Below are 14,738 nucleotides of genomic sequence, written 5' to 3'. Positions count from 1 at the left end.
ACAATCATTACGTCATCACGGAAATACCCGTCTTGATTTTTAGTTTCCTTCTTGACCGAATTTCGCCGTGAACTTGTCGAAAAGTCTCAGGTCGTTTCGACCGACCGTGGCCTTGCTTGTGAGGAGGCACTTTCGCATATCCCGCATTGAGAGAGGCCGTGTCGCGACGCTGGAGGGCGAAAGAGAGCTGAGACGTGACTCAAAACTGTTCGGTTGCTCTGCCATGCAAGGCCTGCAACGTTTCTTGTAGTGTTGGTTTTTGCATTTAATTTGTAAAAGGTGAGAGTTTTTCAAACCTGTATTTCCCATCTTCACATCGCATCCAGTGAGTTGCTCTTTCCAGCAAGCGAACAGGTTCGAATAACGCCGAATTGACCAGGTTTGACAAATCGCTGCCGCTATAACCGTCCGTTAGGCTTCCTGATTTAAAAGAATTAACACAACTGTCATGAAGAAAATACATTCCAGTCAGCGAAAGGAATTTTACATGGAAGTTATAAATCAAGAAACAGTGTTTTAGCTTATTTACTTCAATACCTAGTTCTTTCCAATCTTCCTCGGTAAGGGAACAATCCTCTCCAACATGAAGCTGCAAAATCTTTATTCTCGAATCTTTGTCGGGAAGTGAGATGTGGACGCGTTTCTGGAACCGCCTGAAAACGGAACCTTGATGTTTTAGTCCAGTGTTATTTTTTGACATTTTTGCAGAAACATCCCAGCTACGAAAGTTAATTGTACAGGTTTAGTCAAAACTATTTTTAGTTCCAAAAAATAGGTACCGAAATACATGTTTTGCCTTAGAAGTTTAAGACTTAGAAGTTTTTTCGTTACCCACGCAAAAGAGATGCTTTATTGCTAAGTTAATTTCCTACCTTAGAAACGCCGGGTCAATTTCCCACGGGCAATTGGTTGCGCAGAGCAAAAATATTCGATCGTCGCAAATTCCGCCGTCCATTTGATGAAGAAGTTCGGTCTGCAATCGTCGGTGTCCATAATAATAGGAACATGTTACAACAACCAGGGGTCTTACCTTGATTCGACGAACGCTTTCGTCTTCCGTTTCGCTTCGTCTCCGGCACAAACTGTCTATTTCGTCGATAAATACGACGCATCTGAAAAGTATTTGGTGTTTAAAATTTCCAAACTAATAGTGATTGGAGATTATCTAAAAAATTGAACTTGGTATACAACAGTGGTGGCAACGGAAAAAAATCAATGATAAAACAAAGCTGACTGCAGAGAAAGGCATTGAATTCTTTAAGGCTGGATCAGGATGTACAGGAATAGAAATTACACCTGACGGAGTATCTGGTTAATTACATCACTTTGGCGTAATGCTCGGTCTGAATATGTTTAGTATTAAAATGAATAGGAAATTTGATGCATATAAGTTACATATATATTTAAAAAGCCCAGTACAGAAGTGGGGCGATCCTGCTAATCGTGCCATTGCATAAAACATTACTGCAGCACCGGAGCAGTTACACTTTATATGAGCATAAGTTTTTACCTTCCTTTGGAATGGCGAGCGTGTGTGAAGAGTTCCCTCACCATTTTCTCACTTTCGCCGAAGAAACTTGACATGAGGTCGGCGCTCGATACTGAGTAGAAAGTGGAGTTGATCTCGTTGGCGACTGCGTGCGCAAGACGACTTTTACCGGTACCCGGAGGTCCGTACATCAGTATACGATTCCAAGGTCGTCGATTGCCTGTCGGGCGCACATAGTTTTTTAGTCTTCACGGTTACGTATCCAATGTTTATCAAGAAGCATTTTAAAAATTGTCGAACATGAACTAACCTGAAAAAAGGTGGGGGTACAACAAGGGCATGACGATAGCTTCGTTTAAACTTCTTTTCGCCTCACTCAACCCAACAACGTCATCAAATTTCCCACTATGACCAGACACTATCGTTTGCTCTATCGATTTTCGCCTCGACTGATCACGACTTTGGCTTGACCTATTTTCGTAGCTAGTCACTTTTACTGTAAATTTAATAGATAGGCTTAAGCTGGAGCAAGCCCGTGTTACTGGGTTGTATGCTTTAGTCTCAGTGGTTCCCAACCCTTTCCCATACATTCAACTTGTCTCCCGTTATCGAATTGTTAAACCCTCCCCATATAAATTAAACGGATCATAATATGAAAAGGAACGTAAGCAAATATAAGAAAGATATAATATTGAATAAAGTGGACATTTCGCCACAACTCATAAAATTTCTCCATGGAAAGGAATTCCTCCCCGTTTGGAAAACACTGCTATAGTTTACAGAAAGAAGCCATAATCTTCGTGATATTGGTTATAATTTATGTATTTTCTTTGCAAAACCAGCATAAAAATATACGTAACAGAAAATGAGTAAACTGTAATTCAAACATAAGTGAAACCTTACCCACTGGACATTGACACTTGTGGTTGTTGTTCATGGTGCGATACTGTCTCAAACGAATTCTTTCTGAATTAGGCGGTAAAATTTCAAGAAAATACCGCTCCATTTTGGTTCAGTTAAATAAAAAGACATTTACGCAACATAACATAAAACTTGAGTATAAGCTGCAGACAGATGGCCACTGTTTCGACCTAAAAGGTCTCATCAGTGCAGCTTTAGGTCGAAACAGTGGCCATCTGTCTGCAGCTTATACTCAAATTCATATTATTGGCTTCACATTGCTTATCATAACATAAAACTGTTGCGTAAAAGAACAAAAACGTATGCTCTTGGTTAAAGTTTTTTTGGTATAACCACCTGTTCAACCTGCCACTTAGGGTTCTCATCAGTTGGAAAATTTCCATCAAGGAACTTTTTCTGTCCTCATTGCAATCTTTGGAATGAAGAATCTATGAACAAACGAGTGCGATTCGTAATAATAGCATTGTGACGTAACAGGAATCTAGAACTTTACGGTCTGTATTGTAATACATGTAGAACTCCACCAACTGTGCGTTATAAGATACATACATTCTTGATCTCGACCTATAGGGCAGCTATCACTACCGCATTAGGTAAATACTACAAAAATCCTGCCTGCAGCAGAAGGGCAACTTACTGAAATTTGACAAAGGCTGTTTTCCAACCAGGAATTCAGCAAGTCTATGTTAGGTGATGGCTTTGAAACTTCCTCAGCAACAGCCCGAAAATCAGTTACACATGATATGTAATCTTCCAGCAAAGTATTTGGATCATATCTTTCGGGATCGTCGTATTCCATTCCAAAACAGTTTCCAGCACAAAAACAGGAAAGCCAGTTGTATGTTGAGCAATAAACACGAGTAAATGAAGCATGCTGGACTATTGTGATGTCACTAGTGGGGAATATTGTAGCAAGTGGTACGATTTTTGTGGATAATTTTGTTTTAATAAATACATTTTTATTAAAATGCTTACCATAGACACAATAAAATCTTATCTCCGAAAAAACGTCGTAAATACAAAATGTAAATGAATTTGTTTGTTGGACATTGTGAGTTGCCGACCAGGGCTATCGTATACGGCTAAACAAAGGCGTATCAAGAGGCTTCTTGCTAAACGGCATAATGGTGCTCGAAGGTTGTGACAAGGGCACTTGTCACATAGTTGTGTCCTAGTGTTTTGTCCTGATCTGAAGCGCAATAGCTAAAAGAGTTATTAAAGACGCTTGTGTGCGTGACACCCTGTTCAACAACGCCTTTTTAAGTTTTTGTGACGACAGAAACTTTCTCTTAAAATGGGTTTTGCCGCCGCCTGAACAGCCTGGTAAAGTATGGTTCTACAGTTACACAGTACACGTCTGGAAAAGATTTTGTGAGGAGATCAGTAGAAATCGCTATACATATGCACTGTGATGCAACTTAGAACAATCAGAATGCAAATCTTTGCACTTGTGCTGTTATTCACTTCTGCAGTTTTTCCGAAGGTAAGTAAACAGAGTTCACAGGTTTTGCCAAAAGACATAGCTTTTCTCAACATTTTGTACTTGTGCTGACAGGTTACTGCGTTGGAAGTGAATGTTATTGAAGTCACCACCAGTTCGGTTTCATTGGAATGGTCTAACACGAGTAACTCGTCCACACTGCGCGTTTCCTATGGTTACGATGGCAATACGGTTTGTACAGTTTTTTAAATGACACTTTGTTGTAATTTTTTTTTACAAATGTTAGTTCTGCAGCTTTCGCAAAACTGCAAAGATGAGATATTTCTGACTCGTGCGCATTTTTCACATTTTTGTGTGGTACATTTTTTCGCGCTCTTGTGTTTTGTTTACCACGATGTTGATGGACTAAAGCGACATATTATGTTATATATTATAGGAGGAGTTGAACTTCAGAGAACGAAAAATTAATTTGTCAGGCCTGATGAATGCTGAAACATACAACTTTCACTTGGAAGAATCCGATACTGGAGAACAAAATGTCTTCACTCTAACTACTGGTATTCCCCTTTGCTTTGTTAACATATGAAATATTTGCTTACTTTACAGCCATACGTAAAAGGTGGCAAACGAAATGCAGCACATACCGAATGAAATGATTGAATGTGTTAAATTGCCTACCGCATTTACTCGATTGTAAGCCGCGGCTTATCAAGTTTATTAACCTACCGTTTGTGATGCTTACAATCGAGGGCGGCTTACATTATTTAATGTCATGCCGATATTTTGTCTGCGGCTCTGTGTTTCAATGAAATTCACCTTTAACTCGCTCTGCCTTACCACTACGTTTTATCAAACACCGTTATTAGCATACCTGACAATTTTAAATACAGATTTGTTGACAATTATTGTTGTAGGGCACCTAAGTTTGCCTTAAACATTTACGCGCGGCTTACCTTCGAGGGCGGCTTACAATCGAGTAAATACAGCATATAACGTTGATTTGGTTTTTGATTCACAGCCAAATGTCCAAACGGGTGGAAGGGTTGGGAAAACTCGTGCTTTTGGGCATCAGAAAATAAGATGAAAAGTTGGGAGGAGGCATTAGAAGCTTGCAACTCGATACCAACGGCACATCTCGCTAATCCTCGCTCTGAGGAGGAAAATCTCTTCCTCACAAACGTGATCCCGAAAAAAAATATGATGTATTGGATTGGACTCGACGACCGCGACGTAATTTACTATAATTTGTGCCTTGATTGATGTCTGATTGCAACCAAACGAACATAACAACATATATCGAGAAGGTTGAGAAAAAGCAACAATTGTTCGGCGTTAAACCTTCTTATGCTCCGTAAGCTATTTTTGCCTTACTCAGCATTTGATTAAACATAGTCTGTTACGTCACATCCACATCACATGTCAAAGTCGGTTCGGTGTTGTAAAAAGTCAAAGTTCTATAGACGTCTATATATTATATAGTCTAAGGGCAACTTTACTTACACCGATGGGTCGTCCGTTCGGTGGAGAAACGTCACCTCCGACTCGAGTCTCTCCAACTGCATCCTCGTGGACGCGATTCAGTTTCAAGGTCAATCACCTGGATGGATGGCATTCGACTGTGACGGAAAACGCGACTACATCTGCCAGTATCACGGTATACGATACTATACGTTGGTATACCTTAAATGCACTAAATAAAAATATGACTACGATTGAATTCTGTTTGCCTCTGGGCGCTTGACGGCAACGATTGACATATTTAAGGTTGATTCGGGGTTACTGCTCTGGTGCAAGTCCTGACAAACGTGTCAGTGATAACTACACACATATTGCTTTAAGTCTATAGTCTGTGAGTAAATTCAAATGACATTGGAACGCTGTGGTAAATTTGGACACAAAATGCTTCTGATTCGGAAGCCAACTTCACGTGGTAAAACTGACAAGAAATCATGACTGAGGCCTATAATTGCCATTGACATGCCACAAACGCTGCAAACGCCGAAATGAATTCGGCGTAATGATCTTCAGGCAACATTTTGTGCTGTAAGGTTTGTCAACAGCCTTCTATACATGGGCATGGCTGTTCATTGATGCGTTGAAGGTGGTTGACTGCTGACCGTGTTAGTACACTTATTGAATATAACTGTACATTTTGTAGCGTAAAGTGCTTTGTATTTAAAGCTGGTATTGATTTGCAGTGGCTGAATATACAGGCATGTTAGCTAGACCAATTTCAAAGTGTAGTCAATTTATATTCCAGGTTGTTTGAAGTAGAAATTTCCAAGTGGTGTAATAGTTTGGTGATGAAAGACTTATAAGAGTTTATGCAAATGATGATTTTCAATTGAAAAGATTTTTGAAATGTTTTAGTGAACAACATATGACATAATTATCCGTTAATTTGCGAAATTGCCAAATGTAAACAAACGATAACAACATAAATGTGAAGAAATAAGTGGCGACTCGGCCAGTATAAGAACGGGTTTAATATTTCCTGCGAAAATGATTTGCAAAACATTGACACATTATTTTCTCATTTTTTTTCAGTTCAACCCGCCCCAAAGATCACCCATGTTACTCCATATTCAACTGGTGGTACTGCTCGTTGGGAAAGGGCACCGAGCATTTATGGTTCCTCCTTTACCGAATATCGCTTTAATCTTTCTGTGTGTAAGTTGATTGTGCTATTGGTATAATATTTATAACTAAAAGTCTATGGAACTGGGCTGTTTATCAGTTGTACCCACAAGGGATTTACATGAGACTTGAACAAATCTTATGAACCTATTTATTAATGATTTTGGTTACTTTCGTTGATGAGAAATATATTTTTTCTGTGTGTTGTTCGGCCATGTGTGTAAAATCTATCGCACAGAAATTTAGTACACGAGATATTCTGTACGCTGCATTTAATTTTGGCAGTCGAAGATAAATACGATCCAGGTGATGGATTCTTAGCCAGAAGTTACAGTGTTTCCAAATGGTTTTACTCTTTGAAACCCGGTTACCTTCACTTTCTTACCATCCACACTGTTCATGATGTTGGTGAATATGACGTCGCCATGTCGGCAATCTACCCTGCAACACCCTTTGTCACAAGTATGTACCAAATACGCATTTTCTTTTTTAAGTTTTTTGATAAAGGTATTTTAGAACAGGAAAGTACATTGTTTCGGTCATTAATCCATCCAAATTTAACGTGCCTTAATGGCAAAAGAAAATGCCTCTAAAGACCATATGAATCGACCTGTTCTGTCTTGTGGGGACCAACGGATCTGCCTTTACTTGTCAGATATCCAAACATAATTACTTACAACAGATAAGATCACATTTAGCTTCTTAATTTCACGTGTCTGAATTTTATGTTGTGTCTGCTTGAAAAAATAAACATTACAGAAAAAACGTTTTGTTGAAATAGAAACGCTGGACCCAACGGACTTTCGAATTTCTGTAATTCGACCCACTTACGTTACTCTCAGTTGGAATCACTCTCACAGAGAAAGCATCTACGATTCGTGAGTACCTGTTATTCAGCTGAATGTATATGTACAGTGTGTATATGCACGCGAGGCATACAATTGTTTTGTTGTTGGGAAAATTTCGGTTTGAACAAAAGAAAACTATCACGTTTTCCATAACCCGGACATTAAATTTGATTCCGTTGGCCGACTTTTCACTAGTATTGCATCTTATTTACACAATAGAAACCATTTTTTATTTTACTGTTATGTTGATTCAAAGGTACCGCCTAAACTACATGGCTGTGCTGACCGCAAGTGAGAGCTCTCCAAATAAAACACTCAATCCCGGCTTCAATCACGAGGGCGAGGTCGTTGTAGACAAAAACGTCACAGAGATTACTCTCACCAACTTGGAACCGAACGTACAGTACGCCTTCGGATTAGTGTCTGTCAGCAATTTCGTGACCATAAATGGAAATTACTCTGGAAGCAGCAGTGGAGTGACCCTGTTCTCTATAACACGTGAGTAAAGATCGTAGAATCAACAAAGCAGAAGGATGTTGCTAACCTGATGTCATGCGGTGAAGTTCTTATCAAAGTACCCCATTTCAGCAGCTCTTGTATCACAACCTAAACATTAACGTGGTACATCTTCCACCAAAGGTTTTATTGTGTAAAACTCATAACATCCGTGATTACCCATTATGATAAAGCAAAGTTGCGTGTGCGAAGATACAATAGGCAGATGGTATGGAGCCCGATCCTCTACAAAATAAAAATGCCAGATCACACATTCTATTTCTGAACTATACTCTCAATGTAATTTGCGTAATTAATTTCCAAATCGTCTGGCATTTAACACGATTTTGTGTCAACGCTCCTGTGGAACTGAGTACGCATGGTGCGGTAAAAAGCCTTGTTAACTTTTTTGTAACTTTTAGCTCTCGCTCCTCCCCGCAACCTCCACGTGGTCGAGTCCTCGTTGGAAGAAAGAAGATTTCGCGTGTCCTGGACGGAAGCTATCGGCACAGTGGATGGATACCTGATCACAGTCTTCAGCGCAACTGGAAAGGAAATGTAAGTATGCTTCCCCGGGTATATTTGTGTGCAGACATGAGCTGTGGTAAATGTAAAGGGAAAATAAATGCACTGCGTTGCTGCTAAAACTTCCTAAAACATTTCTAATTCCTACTATGGACAATTATGGTTGGGAAATAGTGTTTACAGTTCCTAACAAACCAACCATTGACCGAAAGGTACCACAAAGTGGAAATCTGTGTGCCTGCTTGTCTACCAGCTAGACATCATATTCAGTAATTTTTTTTCCATTTATACTGCGGATATTTATGGTTGGGAAATATTGTGTACAGTTCTAAACAAACCAACCATTAACTATTTCGTAAAGCATAATTTTGTATTACACGTAATTTTAATTTTTTGACATCTGGCATTATTTTATTTGGATATTTTTAGCACCCACAACCTTTCAACCAACAATACACACTTTGACGTCACCGGATTGCTGCCAGGTCACACCTACGAAGTTGGTGTGGATTCGATTTATCATACGGAGACAAGTGAGGTGATCGTCATCAACCAAACTACACGTAAGATACATGGGTATTTTTACACAATTCACTAAAACTTGATGAAACCCGCAGTCACGGAAACGTTTATTTCCAGCCTAAATCTCTCGTCTTTCTTGCTTAAGACAAATGTACTTGCCTTTAAAAATATGTAGGTTCATTTCCAGGTTACAAAAATACACAAATAAAACAACACAAAACCTGGTATAGTTGTGTTTCATAAACCGTGATGGCGGAAATAACGGCACTACATTTTCCGACCCAGTCATGATAACCAAGTGTGTGGGGGATTATTGAAGCTTCAAGGTCAACCGTTTTGCGTTTGGCACATATTTACTGCAGTAAATTCTTCCCAAATTTTTCTCATTTTTACTCAACAAAATATCCGTATGAGAAATTTATTTTTGACCTAACGGGAAAAAATCCTCTACGTTTGCGTACTCACGTAGACACTCTTTTCAAAGTTAAGATAAATAATGTAGTTTGAAAAAAAAAGGGTCAACTACACTGCGTCAAATCTAAAAACAAGCCCTTCAGCATGAAACGCGGTGTAGCTGGAAATCGCACTTACAAAGTCGCGTCATCCAATGATTCGTACGGTTCGGGTTCCAATGGTTCGAGTGCCACTCGTCCACCGCCGATCCACTCACCCTGACAAGCGAAACTCGAAAGCACTTTCCCCACACGGTCGCTTTTTTGCTCTTCAAACCTCTTTCTGTTCGGAGTCACGCGCGTATAATTGGCTTCAGGGATTTTCCTTTTCAATACTGCGTGGATTTTTGATGAGACCCCGTGACGTTTGCTTGTTATTGCCGTTGCCTAGAAAACATGGATGTTCGGCGGAACAAATATCAAATTCCAACTACAGCGCATGTACATATAGTCGGGGTTTAATTATAGATGTTAAACTGTAGTCTTCTTTTTGTCCACTCACTTTGTTCGGAGATGATATGTGTAAATGCCCGCCGTTTTCTTTCTAAAATGCCATTACTGAACACAGAAAGTCGACACGTTTTCTGGTTTGTTTTAAACAGGCTTTCACGAATGGCAAAAAAGTTTGATTCATACTTTTTGCCGTCAATGTAAGACGACATACATTCTCACAAGCATGTTATAGCAGTAAATTTTTTGCAATCAGTCAATTGTTTTACAGCGTTATTTTGAGTAATAAGTATATTTAGCATGTGATTGTAAGCATCACCTGTAACGCTTATTTAAATTCTACAAAAACTTTTTTAATATTGAGATTGTTGAAAGTATCTGCTACTAAGTCTCTGTTGGCCATAAAGCTATCAGGAGGTTTTGACAATACAAATTCTGATTTATCACTTGAATAATGATCGAATGAAAACCTCTTCCAGGTCCTGTGAAGATGGAACGGAATGCAATATACGTCCAGGCGCCTGGGAACACATCAGTGGAGGTTGTATTACTCAGAAATGTCCCATCCGAATTCGCAACTTACGATGGATTTAATCTCACCTTTAGCGCTACAGGTGATTTTTTGTATGCCATTTTTCGGTAACTTGTATGGAAACCAGTGAAGGGTATATAAAAATAAATTTTTTTCAAAATTTAAAACTGAAAGTACTGAAGTATTTCGACCCGAAAATCGACTATCACTAAAAACAACATGAACCACGTTAAAATATTCTTGTCTTGCTTCATAGAACACTCGGAGGAAATACATTGGAGAATCCCGGTCGAAAATTCCGATGTCAGTTCAGCCACTAACAAGGTGGTGGGGCTGACCCCCGGGCGAAAGTACACGCTCACCGTGTATACGACAAGTGGTGACGTCGCAAGCTTTCCCGTGAGGTCGAGGACGACAATTAAGACAAGTTAGTCAATTAAGACAAGTTAGCAAACACTACACGTGTTTTCCTTAGGGCTTAGATATATTTGTGGCTTTTGGTCGACTTGACAAAATTCTTTTGATCGCTAGAACCAGCGTTCTATCGCGTCTTTCCTTGTGCCTTAAAATTTATCATTGTTGTGGATTTCAGATCTTCCAAATTCGATTTCCAACTTTTATTATTTAACTTTAGTTCTACCAAAATGTTGATCTGTTCTTCACTTGCTCATGTAGATTGCATATGGTTTAAAATTATCCAAAGTGTAATGATGAAATAACTTGAGGAAATGATTCACAGAGCCGGCCACGCCCTCCCCTTTGCGCTACACGATTCGAACGGAACGAACCATCCGTCTACAGTGGGATGAGGTGCCCGGGGACATTGATGGGTTCTTGATCACGTGTTCGGGTGTTGAGAGGTCGTGTTCGCCTGAGTTTACGAAGGTCAAGCGGGACGACCTGGAATTGGAGTTCAAGGACCTTACCCCGGGAGCAGAATATAACTTTACATTGAGTGTGGAGCGGCTGTTGAGCAAGAGTCGGACTATTTCTCTGGTCGTCAGAACCAGTGAGTTAATTCTTTGCTCTATAGCATGAAAAAGTTGTACGTATATGTAACTATGAGCGTGCCACTATGTATTTGTGGCAAAGGCACGTCTGGAACACGTGTTGACTTTTTTGCTGAACTTTGTTTTGATTTTGAAGCTCTGACTAACTGAAACCTTCTTTAACTGTTTTGTTTAAAGGAATTTAAATAAGCAGCTTTTTAAAACGACCATTTTAAATAGCAAGATTTTTTATCACAGAACCGAACCAACCCGACAAACACCTTGCGCTCTCATGTATACAAAGAAACACAACTTCTTTTACGCTGTCATGGTTAAAGCCACGTGACCTGTGTGACGCCTTTCGTCTCGTTTTCAACCCTAGAACCGAGGGCGTCAACGTCACTAACTACGCCACGGCTGGTGATGTCATAATACCGTCGGAAGAGCCCGAAAACGCCGTAATAACGAAAACTCTTCGAGACTTAACTTCTGGCCTGACCTACGACATCAGCGTGACGTCACTGAGCGGTGACGTTGGCAGTTCGCCGTTGGATTTTGTGTGTGCAACCTGTAAGCTGAGCGTAATTTTGTTTAGTTGCCTGTCAATAAACTAATGCTATTTTTTTAAGTACCGAACGTTGTTGAAGAACTTGAAGCAGAACAAACTGACGAGACTTGGGTTCAGTTGTCATGGCAACCGGGCCTCGGTGGTTTCGTGACGTTTCAGGTGCGGAGGTCTTTATTCGTCGACAGTATCACAAAGAAAATGAAAGTTTTTGACCCGTAGGTGTCTTGGACTGACGTGACGGAAACGATCCCAGTTCTTCTCGGCTCCCAGAACGTCACAGACACCTCTTTGAGGATCACATCCTTGCAGCCTGCAACAATGCACTTCATCACCGTGTCCGCGTATTCAGTCGATGACATCAGCCTTTCCGAAGCTATTTTCGTGCAAACAAGTGCGACTATATAGTTCCTTTTTTAGCTTATATTTTGTTGGTCATTTAAAAAGTAGAAACTGTCTTATAAGATATGTAGTAATATAGACAAAAGAGCATGGGAACGGTAGAACTAAAACTGGGTCTGCTATGTTGCGAATAGCAGCTTTGAACGTTATCGCGATCTCCCAATTTCTTCGTTTCCAGCCATGCACACAGCTAAAATATTTTTTTTCTTGAAACATGCAACGCGAACCTTACGAGGCGACGCGAAATACTTTACACCAAACCAATGTTCCATGTAGGACCCTTGCCACCGGTTGATCTACAACTTGAAGTTGAGAATGAAACTTCATTTGTGGGGGAATGGGAAGGTCCGCAATCACGGCACGACGAATTCGTTCTGAAGCTGTTTCAACTTTTCGACAACACGGAGAAAATGTTGCATGACGTCACACTTGAGTCATCGAGTAACAACCGCGAGGAGTTCAATGATCTTACACCAGGGGGCAGATATCGCTTCGTCATAGAAACGTCGTTAAACAAAACAAGAAGTTATCCAGTCCGGAGAGAATTTTCCATTTGTAAGTTTTTACCTTCTAATTTTTATGGCGTCATTTTAGCAAAATTGTGTACGTACATACTAGACTAATTGGCCATTAAACAGCATATAAGTAGCTTTTTAATGCAAAATAAGACTGGTTGCACGAGAAACATTTAAATATTGAGGCGGAATGTATGACTCTGTATTTCATGTGCATCTCTTCTAGTTGTTAATTTGTGCAAAATGAAACAAAAACGTCTTTGCAGGGTACTCTGTGCGTTGAAAATATGTATTAACACAGACACATTTATTCTTATTATAAAAACCTTACATTGATATACTGCTATTTTTGCTGCCAGGCATACTAATTAATCAGAATTGTTCTTCTGGCTCTTAAGTTTGTAAAGTGTTTATTTGAAACCGACGTTTTTTCTTCCATCCGGCGAAACTTCCTCAGGGTTGTGTCAACAATAATGCATCAAGCGCATAATAAACACTAAAAACGCAAGAAAACGTAAGAAAAAAAACACAAGAAAAAAAAAGACAAAACACTTTAGAAACTTAAGTGCCAGAAGAACAATTCTGATTAATCTTACATTGAGTTACGGTAAATTTGTTTTCAATTTGTTTTCAAATTTCCCAAATAGATCCAATGACGCCGGAAAACGTGACGGTTGTCAGCGTGACGTCGTCCGCCATCAACATCACTTGGGATCGACCGGAGGGTCTGATTGGTGGATACAAAGTGGATCATTTTCCCGCACATGGACAGGTGCAGCTTCTGTTCACTGTTAAAAAACATATGATAGCGAAGGAGAGGCCGGAATAAAAATCTTTTTTTTTTCAGATGTCTATGAGTGGAGTAGAAGCTGCGTTTACCGGGCTTACTCCGGGCGTGAAATACGATTTTAACGTGGTATCGTTGAGTGAGGACAAGTCGCTGTCAAGTCGCCTGTTCGCGAATGCACAGACAACCACAGATGAGTCAGGTATACAGTTTTTGACCTCTGTCGTCGTTTTAAAACAAATTGGCTTTATTCATGTTTTACGAAATATGGCGGTGAATGTATTTGAATCAAACTTTTGAGTTTGGCATTTTTAGAGCCCAGTGCCCCGGAAGAACTGGTCCTTGTATCTAACGAGGCTTCCAGTATATCAGCATCGTGGAATCCGCCTCGACATCCGAACGGAAGATTGCTGAACTACACAATTGAGTTCTGGCAGGTGGGTGTTTAATGTTTGGTCTGCTATTTCTTTGCGGCGAACAAAAGATACTTTACGGCCATTCAAAATTATACACTGGATTATGGCAAAACTCTTTATGTTGGAGTTAAACAATGTAGGCTGCAAATACTACTGTTTTTTCGAACCTTTTAAAATCGGTTCAAAATATGTTTTCCTTGTACTGTATGAACAGCTTTAGAGCATTGCTTATGCGTGAAATGTGAACGTTATGTTGTTGTAAATGCAAACAGACTGGATCATTTTTATTCGAATTCGTTCGGTCCATTCCGGTAGTAAAGTAAGCGTGCTTTAAACGATATACATGTAAACCTATTTCTATCTTTAAAAAGTAATCGTTCGTCCTTGTGTAGCTTTTCCCGCATCCAAACGAAGAGTTTAGAGCCATCAATATAGATGCCAAGCATACAAATCACGTGATTCGTGACGTGGAGGACGGTGCTGTTTATTACGTCAAAGTGTCGGCGGTCAACTCGGCTGGGCGCGGTCCCCTTACAGAACCCGGCCGTGTAAAAGTGCTGGAATCACTTCCAGGTGGCTAACAATTTCTGTGAAACCATGCATGACGTCACTGATACGTGCGAAATTAAATTATCTAGCTTTTTTCAGTAGTCTCTTGTGCGCTACATGATGTTTCCATTTGGTTGGCCTTTTGTCAAACAAATTGCACTTTTTTTACCGATCGACCTCTGAGCCTTTCAAATACACAAACA

General features: G+C 39.9%; 2 protein-coding genes across 2 annotated transcripts; one reads left to right on the top strand and one right to left on the bottom strand.

The window, feature by feature from the left end:
* Nucleotides 1-39: 39 nt before the first annotated feature.
* Nucleotides 40-3,209, bottom strand: LOC145897849 (vacuolar protein sorting-associated protein 4B-like). The gene is made up of 9 exons (XM_082986303.1): nucleotides 3,048-3,209; nucleotides 2,747-2,838; nucleotides 1,800-1,960; nucleotides 1,511-1,709; nucleotides 1,031-1,112; nucleotides 873-973; nucleotides 538-653; nucleotides 297-420; nucleotides 40-232 (listed from the first exon to the last, which is right to left on the bottom strand). Exons 1-9 carry the CDS (start codon nucleotides 3,207-3,209, stop codon nucleotides 40-42), a joined length of 1,230 nt encoding a protein of 409 aa, XP_082842429.1.
* Nucleotides 3,210-3,842: 633 nt separating this feature from the next.
* Nucleotides 3,843-14,567, top strand: LOC145897848 (fibronectin-like). Its single transcript, XM_082986302.1, has 22 exons — nucleotides 3,843-3,893; nucleotides 3,966-4,082; nucleotides 4,288-4,408; nucleotides 4,870-5,081; nucleotides 5,331-5,505; nucleotides 6,399-6,521; nucleotides 6,774-6,950; nucleotides 7,270-7,366; nucleotides 7,593-7,834; nucleotides 8,254-8,389; nucleotides 8,786-8,919; nucleotides 10,260-10,394; nucleotides 10,569-10,739; nucleotides 11,052-11,321; nucleotides 11,560-11,871; nucleotides 11,931-12,028; nucleotides 12,089-12,260; nucleotides 12,545-12,823; nucleotides 13,431-13,566; nucleotides 13,642-13,772; nucleotides 13,886-14,007; nucleotides 14,379-14,567. The coding sequence occupies exons 1-22, from the start codon at nucleotides 3,843-3,845 to the stop codon at nucleotides 14,565-14,567; spliced, it is 3,600 nt and encodes a 1,199-aa protein (XP_082842428.1).
* The last annotated feature ends 171 nt before the right edge of the window (nucleotides 14,568-14,738 follow it).

The sequence above is a fragment of the Ascidia mentula genome, chromosome 4 (assembly GCF_947561715.1).
Source record: "Ascidia mentula chromosome 4, kaAscMent1.1, whole genome shotgun sequence".
NCBI lineage: Eukaryota > Metazoa > Chordata > Ascidiacea > Phlebobranchia > Ascidiidae > Ascidia > Ascidia mentula.
Note: the sequence above shows the minus strand (reverse complement) of the source record. Positions and strands in the feature narration are given on the sequence as shown.